General features: G+C 38.5%; 1 protein-coding gene across 1 annotated transcript; it reads right to left on the bottom strand.

Annotated features, from left to right (window-relative positions):
* Positions 1-8344: 8344 nt before the first annotated feature.
* Positions 8345-9976, bottom strand: hikeshi (heat shock protein nuclear import factor hikeshi). Its single transcript, XM_080871306.1, has one exon. The coding sequence runs from the start codon at positions 9754-9756 to the stop codon at positions 9160-9162; it is 597 nt and encodes a 198-aa protein (XP_080727432.1). The 5' UTR covers positions 9757-9976; the 3' UTR covers positions 8345-9159.
* Positions 9977-11053: the final 1077 nt, after the last annotated feature.

The following is an 11053-nucleotide window of genomic DNA, read 5'->3' on the forward strand; positions in this document are numbered from 1 at the left end:
TATAAATCGCTGTAACTTTTGATAGAAGACTCAGAAACACATGTTCATGGCTTTATCTTATAGAACTCAATATCCCCGTGCTGGGCAAACATGTTTTTGCAGCTGTTTGAGCTAAGATTTTAAAATTATTCACATAATGAAAACCTATACTTTGTCTCGGGCGAGTTTCCCATTCAAATGCATGTAACAGTGAGAAACGCATTGTCTTGGCGACAGAAAGCGTTTTTGAACAACTTCATATAAATCGCTGTAACTTTTGATAGAAGACTCAGAAACACATGTTTATGGCTTTATCTTATAGAACTCAATATCCCCGTGCTGGGCAGCTGTTTGAGCTAAGATTTTAAAATTATTCACATAATGAAAACCTATACTTTGTTTCAAGCGAGTTTCCCATTCAAATGCATGTAACAGTGAGAAACACACTGTCTTGGCGAAAGAAAGCGTTTTTGAACAACTTCATATAAATCGCTGTCACTTTTGATAGAAGACTCAGACAAACATGTTTATGGCTTTATCTTATAGAACTCAATATCCCCGTGCTGGGCAAACAGGTTTTGCAGCTGTTTGAGCTAAGATTTTAAAATTATTCACATAATGAAAACCTATACTTTGTTTCAGGCGACTTTCCCATTCAAATGCATGTAATAGTGAGAAACGCATTGTCTTGGCGAAAGAAAGCATTTTCGTACAACTTCATATAAATCGCTGTAACTTTTGATAGAAGACTCAGACACACATGTTTATGGCTTTATCTTATAGAACTCAATATCCCCGTGCTGGGCAAACAGGTTTTTGCAGCCGATTGAGCTAAGATTTTAAAATTGTTCACATAATGAAAACCTATACTTTGTCTCGGGCGAGTTTCCCATTCAAATGCATGTAACAGTGAGAAACACATTGTCTTGGCGAAAGAAAGCGTTTTTGAACAACTTCATATAAATCGCTGTAACTTTTGATAGAAGACTCAGAAACACATGTTTATGGCTTTATCTTATAGAACTCAATATCCCCGTGCTGGGCAAACATGTTTTTGCAGCCGATTGAGCTAAGATTTTAAAATTATTCACATAATGAAAACCTATACTTTGTCTCGGGCGAGTTTCCCTTTCAAATGCATGTAACAGTGAGAAACACACTGTCTTGGCGACAGAAAGCGTTTTTGAACAACTTCATATAAATCGCTGTAACTTTTGATAGAAGACTCAGAAACACATGTTTATGGCTTTATCTTATAGAACTCAATGTCCCCGTGCTGGGCAGCTGTTTGAGCTAAGATTTTAAAATTATTCACATAATGAAAACCTATACTTTGTTTCAGGCGAGTTTCCCATTCAAATGCATGTAACAGCGAGAAACGCACTAAAGTGGTGAAATAAAGCGTTTTTAATGGTCTTCATAAAGACAGCTGTAACTTTTGATAGTAGACTCGGAAATACATATTTATGGCTTTATCTTATAGAACTCAATATCCCCGTGCTGGGCAAACAGGTTTTGCAGCCGTTTGAGCTAAGATTTTAAAATTATTCACATAATGAAATTCTATACTTTGTCTCGGGCGAGTTTCCCATTCAAATGCATGTAACAGTGAGAAACACACTGTCTTGGCGAAAGAAAGCATTTTCGTACAACTTCATATAAATCGCTGTAACTTTTGATAGAAGACTCAGAAACACATGTTCATGGCTTTATCTTATAGAACTCAATATTCCCGTGCTGGGCAAACAGGTTTTGCAGCCGTTTGAGCTAAGATTTTAAAATTATTCACATAATGAAAACCTATACTTTGTCTCGGGCGAGTTTCCCATTCAAATGCATGTAACAGTGAGAAACGCATTGTCTTGGCGAAAGAAAGCATTTTCGTACAACTTCATATAAATCGCTGTAACTTTTGATAGAAGACTCAGAAATACATGTTCATGGCTTTATCTTATAGAACTCAATATCCCCGTGCTGGGCAAACAGGTTTTGCAGCTGTTTGAGCTAAGATTTTAAAATTATTCACATAATGAAAACCTATACTTTGTCTCGGGCGAGTTTCCCATTCAAATGCATTTAACAGTGAGAAACACACTGTCTTGGCGACAGAAAGCGTTTTTGAACAACTTCATATAAATCGCTGTAACTTTTGATAGAAGACTCAGAAACACATGTTTATGGCTTTATCTTATAGAACTCAATGTCCCCGTGCTGGGCAGCTGTTTGAGCTAAGATTTTAAAATTATTCACATAATGAAAACCTATACTTTGTTTCAGGCGAGTTTCCCATTCAAATGCATTTAACAGTGAGAAACACACTGTCTTGGCGAAATAAAGCGTTTTTGAACAACTTCATATAAATCGCTGTAACTTTTGATAGAAGACTCAGACACACATGTTTATGGCTTTATCTTATAGAACTCAATGTCCCCGTGCTGGGCAGCTGTTTGAGCTAAGATTTTAAAATTATTCACATAATGAAAACCTATACTTTGTCTCGGGCGAGTTTCCCATTCAAATGCATGTAACAGTGAGAAACGCATTGTCTTGGCGAAAGAAAGCATTTTCGTACAACTTCATATAAATCGCTGTAACTTTTGATAGAAGACTCAGAAATACATGTTCATGGCTTTATCTTATAGAACTCAATATCCCCGTGCTGGGCAAACAGGTTTTGCAGCTGTTTGAGCTAAGATTTTAAAATTATTCACATAATGAAAACCTATACTTTGTCTCGGGCGAGTTTCCCATTCAAATGCATTTAACAGTGAGAAACACACTGTCTTGGCGACAGAAAGCGTTTTTGAACAACTTCATATAAATCGCTGTAACTTTTGATAGAAGACTCAGAAACACATGTTTATGGCTTTATCTTATAGAACTCAATGTCCCCGTGCTGGGCAGCTGTTTGAGCTAAGATTTTAAAATTATTCACATAATGAAAACCTATACTTTGTTTCAGGCGAGTTTCCCATTCAAATGCATTTAACAGTGAGAAACACACTGTCTTGGCGAAATAAAGCGTTTTTGAACAACTTCATATAAATCGCTGTAACTTTTGATAGAAGACTCAGACACACATGTTTATGGCTTTATCTTATAGAATTCAATATCCCCGTGCTGGGCAAACAGGTTTTGCAGCCGTTTGAGCTAAGATTTTAAAATTATTCACATAATCAAATTCTATACTTTGTCTCGGGCGAGTTTCCCATTCAAATGCATGTAACAGTGAGAAACGCATTGTCTTGGCGACAGAAAGCGTTTTTGAACAACTTCATATAAATCGCTGTAACTTTTGATAGAAGACTCAGACAAACATGTTTATGGCTTTATCTTATAGAACTCAATATCCCCGTGCTGGGCAGCTGTTTGAGCTAAGATTTTAAAATTATTCACATAATGAAAACCTATACTTTGTTTCAGGCGAGTTTCCCATTCAAATGCATGTAACAGTGAGAAACGCATTGTCTTGGCGAAAGAAAGCGTTTTTGAACAACTTCATATAAATCGCTGTCACTTTTGATAGAAGACTCAGACAAACATGTTTATGGCTTTATCTTATAGAACTCAATATCCCCGTGCTGGGCAAACAGGTTTTGCAGCCGTTTGAGCTAAGATTTTAAAATTATTCACATAATGAAAACCTATACTTTGTCTCGGGCGAGTTTCCCATTCAAATGCATGTAACAGTGAGAAACACACTGTCTTGGCGACAGAAAGCGTTTTTGAACAACTTCATATAAATCGCTGTAACTTTTGATAGAAGACTCAGAAACACATGTTCATGGCTTTATCTTATAGAACTCAATATCCCCGTGCTGGGCAAACATGTTTTTGCATCCGATTGAGCTAAGATTTTAAAATTATTCACATAATGAAAACCTATGCTTTGTTTCAGGCGAGTTTCCCATTCAAATGCATGTAACAGTGAGAAACACACTGTCTTGGCGAAATAAAGCGTTTTTGAACAACTTCATATAAATCGCTGTAACTTTTGATAGAAGACTCAGAAACACATGTTCATGGCTTTATCTTATAGAACTCAATATCCCCGTGCTGGGCAAACATGTTTTTGCAGCTGTTTGAGCTAAGATTTTAAAATTATTCACATAATGAAAACCTATACTTTGTCTCGGGCGAGTTTCCCATTCAAATGCATTTAACAGTGAGAAACACACTGTCTTGGCGACAGAAAGCGTTTTTGAACAACTTCATATAAATCGCTGTAACTTTTGATAGAAGACTCAGACAAACATGTTTATGGCTTTATCTTATAGAACTCAATATCCCCGTAGGGCCCTGGTGTAATGTGGATGGCCTCATCCAGAAGCACAGGCCCTGTTGTCAATGGCGTGTCCAGCGGGGTGGCCCGGGGGGGCACAGGCCACCCCCCCCAACCAGACTGGCCACCCCAGGTGCCACCCCAAAGGCAAAATAATAAAATTCAATCAAATATCAAATGTCCGATTATGTTTTCACGGTGACGCTCAGATATCCGAGTGTAAGTGAATGCAGCATCGGCTTCTGAGCTATGTGCATCACGTTAGCAAAGGTAGGAGAGCCAAGCGCGGAAGACGGCACTGCAGGAAACAATTTTTCGGTGAAAGAAAATGACAGAATAAATGTCCCGGTAAGTAATATTAAGTTTGTTGAGTTTAGTAAACTTCGGTAAAATTAGAATACCAAGGAAAAAATAACACTTAAAGAATTATTGCAGCCGTCGAATATTTCAGACAGTATGCTACTGAGGGCAGCTAACATAAGAGTTATGAGTTATAAGATGTAATCTAAGTCGTAACATTGCTGTATGGAGCTGCAGATTTGGTTGCAGGTTAACATAGCTGGACTGACCATCGGGCATACCGGACATATCCCCAGTGACTTATTTTTTATTTTTTTTTGTAATGGCATGAACAATGAGAGGTGGTGGATTGGCCAGATGCAGGTCGATGTGTAGATGCAGGTCGATGTGTAGAAATAACTCCGTTGTTTGGTGGTGGCTATGGTGGGGCTTCCACAGAGGCCAGCAGGTGGATGAGGGAAGGGGAGGCAGGAGGAGAGCCCCGAGGCAGCCGCCAGTCCGAGTGTCAGGTGAACTGAACTTCAGGTAAGAAGTTATGACCTGCAGTCTATCTGGGTCAGATATAAACCAAGTTTAGGTGGAGTTTATTTTCATGTTGCTGACTTTTTACTGTCAGTTGCAATAACTCATACTGCGTTTTAGCCAGCTGGGTGGGTGCTATGATGTTACTGATAGTGAACTTTATTTTATTCATAAGGTTAGTTAGTAGAGTTGCCAACGGCTCCTTAAAAAAATGGAATGGTCCCTCATTCAGAGAAAATATTACACGTTTCGTATTGAGCTGAGAAGAGACGCAGTTTGTCCCGAACTTTAGCTAGAATGGAAAAAAGACACAAAGCTGGATTTATTCTGTCTTTATGCTGCACAGCTGCCTCTTCTTCTCTCATTCTCTCCCCTGCCTCTCCTGTTGCTACTTCAATCATGAAACTGATCAATGATCAGCTGATCGGCTTTTCTCTCTTGTTTATTTATCGCCCACTTTGCACCAGAAAGAGGAAACCAGCGGATGTCGCGCTAAACAACAGCAGCACGTTTAAGCTTGATCAGCTGTTGTTAGAATTTATTTAATATTAATTTCTAGTATCAGCTGTTGTTTGCTGGAGCCACAGCTGTAAAGCTGCTGGTCATGATATCGGTTTGGATATGTGGTGAGAGGGAAACATGAAGATGATACCAGGAGATGTCCTTACTGAACCATCAGAGCTGAACAGGTGATGGAGAAACAGGTTTACCTTTTAGGTCACATGAATGAGTTGAAGGGAAGTTATGAACTGTTTCTGAGAGACAAATAACACCAGGATCCTTTTTTATGTAGCTGACAGCTGGTAACTGTGCAGGGGCGGGTCTAGGAAAGTTTTGCCAGGGGGGCATGTAGGGCATTAACAGGGAAAGGCACAAAGAAATATTTTTCTTTCTTATTCTCATTTAAAATACCTAGCTTTTATTAAATAATTATCTAAATCTTACAACCAAAGTTTTTATCTGACGTAAAATGTATAGAAATCATACATATACCAACAAGACTATACATCACTGTCACAACAGGGTTTGTTTTCAGTCAAAGTCTTTATGGCTTTAATACCTGGTGGGTCGGTCTGTAGTGAAAATGCCCAATTTTTTTGTCCCAGTCCAGCCCTGCAGGTTAATACTGGCAGTGTCACCATGCCAGCTGACTGTATTTCATCATCAGCCAGTGTTGTTCTTTATCAATATTACCAAAGTTTACCATAAGGCAGCATAGAAAGTATTTACTTGCTTTCAGGTTTTATTCAAATGTTAGTCTTTTCATTTGTTTCCCCACTTTTTTCCTGTTTCAAAATCAAACACCAGTTTGTGAGAAGATTATCTTCTTTTTTTAATAAGCAGATAAAGTTTTACATTGGAATTGGCTAATTTGTCAATTGTATGTTACAAATGTTCGTATTTTAATATTCAAAAATGTTTTTGCCCAAAACATATGTGCACTATATGTCAGTAAAAATACTATGTAAATATTGATGTCCTTGACTGCTGAGTAAACACTGACAAAGCACTGATTGTATCTCTTGTACTTTATCAACGCAGTATCTAAAAACTTTGCACCGTAGTGGTTAAAATCTCATTCTAATAAGAGTTAAAAGTGCATTTGGTTATTAGGTTTATAGGATTATTGAATTATGGTTAAGGGTTGGTAGAATTTTTTTTTTAAACATTATCTGCCAATTAAATCTGCCACCCTTCTCCAAATCTGTGCCCCTACCTGGCCCCCCCAACAAAAATTTTCTAGACACGCCACTGGTGTGTAAAAGCAGCAGGATATATATTTTAGTTCTGCTGAGCCAAATAAGACAGGTCAGGGTGAAGAAGTGACAGCCAAAGAAAAGCTTACCACAAAACGGAAAAGTTATGACAAATCAGACTATAAGGCAAAAAGAAAGTGCAGCTTTATGGTTTCATGGACAAAATAATTTCTGTGGCTGCAATATGACAAGCTAAATAACCAGGGCTGCACATAAGTGGTCCGCAGGTGTGCACTCGCTGTCAAAATAAAAAACGCGCACAAGATAAGAAGTTGCAACGCGTGTTTGCGTACATAGGATTTTCTGGAGAAGGACAGACATTTGTTTAGAACTCTTAAAGATGTTGAAGAAGCTCCTTTAAGCAATTACTTTGGTGTTCCTCCACCTCCAAAGAAATGTCAGAAGGAGTCCAAACCACAAAAGAAGCACGTATTATCGGAAAAGTGGTTGCAGGAGGTGAGCTGGCTTCAAACAAATGATGAACGCACAGAGATGTGGTTCAGAATGTGCCGTGAAAATCCCACTCTAGCGGACAAAAACAGTGCTTTTTATATGGACGCAAACGCGTGTTGCAACTTCTTATCTTTTATTTTGACAGCGAATGCACACATACGGACCACTTATGTGCACCCGTGTAAATAACATAATGTTCTGCCGGGTGTGTCGTTGGTTTTGCCTCGATTTCCGAGTCGACAAGCGCCTTTGTTATTGGGACCAGTCATTTTAAGAAAGGTCCCCGTTAGAACCCATAAGAAATGCATTATTGCTCAGTCTGCACTATCTTTCCCAGAACAAACACCAATTGCAAATAACATACTAAAAATAAACCTGAAAAATCTGCTTAGAACAGCGTACTATGTTGCAAAGAGTGAACTACCACAGGCACAATTTAGCAGTCTTTGCAAACTTCAAAAACCCGTGACTTCAGTGGAAAATTCAAATTCAGGATCTGACACAGACCAATTCATGTTCTACAGTTCTTACAAGTTCATAGAAATTTCTGTTTAATTAGAACCAAGTATTTGAGTTGATGATTGAAATTTTTATACAATGTTGTAATTTGTGTTTCAACAATTTTTTGATTAAATGTTTTGTTTCCGTTACAATATTATACTTTAATGTATAATGTTGTAACAGAAACAAAACAGGAAACAAAACATCAATCAAAAAATTGCGCTCTTTTTTATTCGGGCTACTTAAATTTATTTTGGGCTACCAAAAACTGAAGAGTCCCTGCCCGAAGGGCTACCAGGGACTTTGAAATTTTGCGAGCCCTGCATTGGGTAATATGTCACACTGAATACACATTGAACACAACCGCATGAAAGATGAAGAAAAACAATTCACTTAGATATGAAACAATGCAGTAGCCCCACCTACTGGCAATTGTTCCAACTGTTTTTTAGAATAGAAAACCATAAAAGTAACAATTTTCTATTTTATTTAGATTTCCAAAGGCTTGTCAGATTTGGCACATGATAAAAAGTGATGCAAAACTGCACAGCACTTGCAAAATGTATTTTATTCTAAATAAAATAAAAGAATCAAAAACTTATCTTCTTGTAAAATATCAAAATTCATTCTTCAAAAAAATGAAAAGAAAACAGTTTTGAGAATGGACTTTTTATAATGGAAAACATAGTTCTTTTGAAGAAATAAATATAATAAACTGGCAAAAATTAAAATGCACTATTTATTTAACATAACTTCAAACTGAAGCTTCAATGAAGCTTTGAGAGCACAGCACTGCAATCTTGTAACACAAGTACTAATAATTCAATCATAAACACACTCTCAAACCTCTTGAATCTGCCCCATTTTAGTTTTTATACAGTTTATGATAATTAAATATCAGCATGTATGTTAATTAATTAGTTTTGTTCTTGCACTTGTGTATCTCTTTGGATCATACTGACTTGTTTTTTGTTTTGCTTTTCCCTCTGATTTTTATGCCCATTACAAAAATCCAAATGTTTCCTTATTTCATTTTTCTGATCATGTCTTCCAAAGACATGGTCTTGACCATACTGAAGAAATGCCCTATGCCCTAACAAAACAACTAAAAGCTCTCATGGGAGGAAAACTATTAAGCAAGACTAAGACATTGAAAACCAACTGAATGGATTCAATTTAATTGTGTTTTCCTTTTAAATTCAAGTGCTTTATTGTTCAGACCGATAAAAGATGGGATGGAGTCATTGTGAGCAGCAGTTTTTCTGTAGGTGAAGAGGCATTGTGACAGAGATGAAGGTCGACACTGCTTTTGTTAGGCACCCTGGGAATTGTCTTAGCAGGTTTGCTCTTTGGTCTTTAATGCCTTCAGTTTTTCCAGAAATTCGGATTCTGCGCCATCCTCCTCTGAAAGTTTTCATACCACTTGAGGATGCAACTGGAAGGAATAAAAGTCTCTGTGGGGTTTGGCAGCATCTGGGCCTGCGACACAGCAAAGGAAGAGGCGAAGTTGTACAGACTGTCCAACATCTTTTGGGTGAACTGCAGGAAGGTGTCCACGGTGGACACGGCGGCGCTGGACACCGGGATCTGCTGAGCCAGCTGCTCCAGAGCCTCCACTGACACGCCGACCTGAGCAACGGAGGGAGACGCAGAAGAGGTCATAATACCGAAGGGGTGCGCCCCGCCCTCCCCAGCCTTCAGCCCAGAGATCTTGAAGATGGCACTTGGCTTATCGTTGGTGATGAAGCCGAGTAGCTGCCACACGGGACCGCCACTCGCCGGATCAGGGAAAGAGAAGTATACGGCACCGCCCATGCCGGCAGGGAATGGCACGGTACCTAGCATAAATACCACCACATGGTTCACATTCTCGTAGTCCGACAGGTTAAAGAGGAACTTGTCCGGGGCAAGTTGCACCGCGTCTGTCTGCACCAACCTCCCTGCGACCAAACAGCCGAACATCACTGCTGACAGTTAGTAAACAGCCTATAGCTTCGGCTTAGCCTGCACCAGGTTAGAGTCAGTACTGCAGCTCCCGCCGTCTAACAACCGGAGTTACTGAGACACTCAATTACACACAGAAAAGTGTTGGACAGCAAACATGAGCGTAGCTTCCCAAGGTTACCAGAAACTTCTTCTACAGTTATACTAGCCCTGCCCTCTTGTGGCGTCTTCTTCTTCTTCATGTGACGGTGGCAAACTCGACGCCTGGGCGCCACCGACTGGTTTGGAATAATTACTTCATTAGCCTAAACACTAAATACACCCAATAAAAGTGAATTTGTTCTTCTTCTTTTACAGGACGAAGCTAGGATCAAACATTTAGGGGTCAGAGGCGCCATACATGATGTCATGTGTACAGTGTGTGCAATTAATATTATTGGAATAAGCAGCTTGCAAACATTTTCAATTATTTTTCCTTTACAAACCCAAATTCAGCTGGGGCACATGCAAATGTTTCTTTCAAAAGCAATCAATTAGTTGGATGACCTATTGTAGTGTCTAAGAATGATTCAAAATGAATAATCGCAATCAGTATAATACACCAGTTTCAAACTGAGCACCTTAGTTATCAAACATGAGGCAAAGCCTCAATCATGTTGTCCACAATTTTCCAAAATAATTTAAATTTGTATTTGTATTTGCAGCAAAGCAGACAACAACATTTTTTCAGCCTCTCAACCATATAAATGAATAATAACTTTATTTGTATAGCACTTTCAAAGTTAAAAAATGCTACATAGTTTGAATAAAAGCCATGCATTGAAGATAACCGGCGTGTTCAACAATATGGATATATAAACAGACACATATGGTCAGACATGACAGCGACTCTGTTGCATTCTGACAGAAGTACACCGCTTGCTATAACTCTCGTGTGGCTCACCTGTCACCCTGCTAGACCCTTTCATGTATGCCTATTAAGTTACAGACCCCTAGGCACAAATGTTTGATGTGGTCTAGCCAACTTGTTTTGATGATCAGACAAATCATACACAATAGTTTGAAATAGAGAGAGTGTGCCTTGCTTTAAAAAAAAAGGAATCATAACTGTATAATTTGTGTAAAATATCTAAAGTATCTTATATTGAATGGAAAACTAAACTGTCAGAGCTTTTCATGTTGTTTTGTGTGTTTGTTTTGTTTTTCACAATGAATATACTGTTTATATGGTTTTTATACACATTCATAAACATACACACTTGTTGTTGTCTTCTTCCAACAACTCCTGCAGCTCCTGAAAGTACCACAGTCATGC

This window comes from Rhamphochromis sp. 'chilingali' (genome assembly GCF_963969265.1).
Source record: "Rhamphochromis sp. 'chilingali' genome assembly, chromosome: 21".
Taxonomy (NCBI): domain Eukaryota; kingdom Metazoa; phylum Chordata; class Actinopteri; order Cichliformes; family Cichlidae; genus Rhamphochromis; species Rhamphochromis sp. 'chilingali'.

Coding starts and splice junctions, on each gene's coding strand:
- hikeshi (XM_080871306.1), bottom strand. CDS start 9,756: ATGTTCGGCTGTTTGGTCGCAGGGAGGTTGGTGCAGACAGACGCGGTG.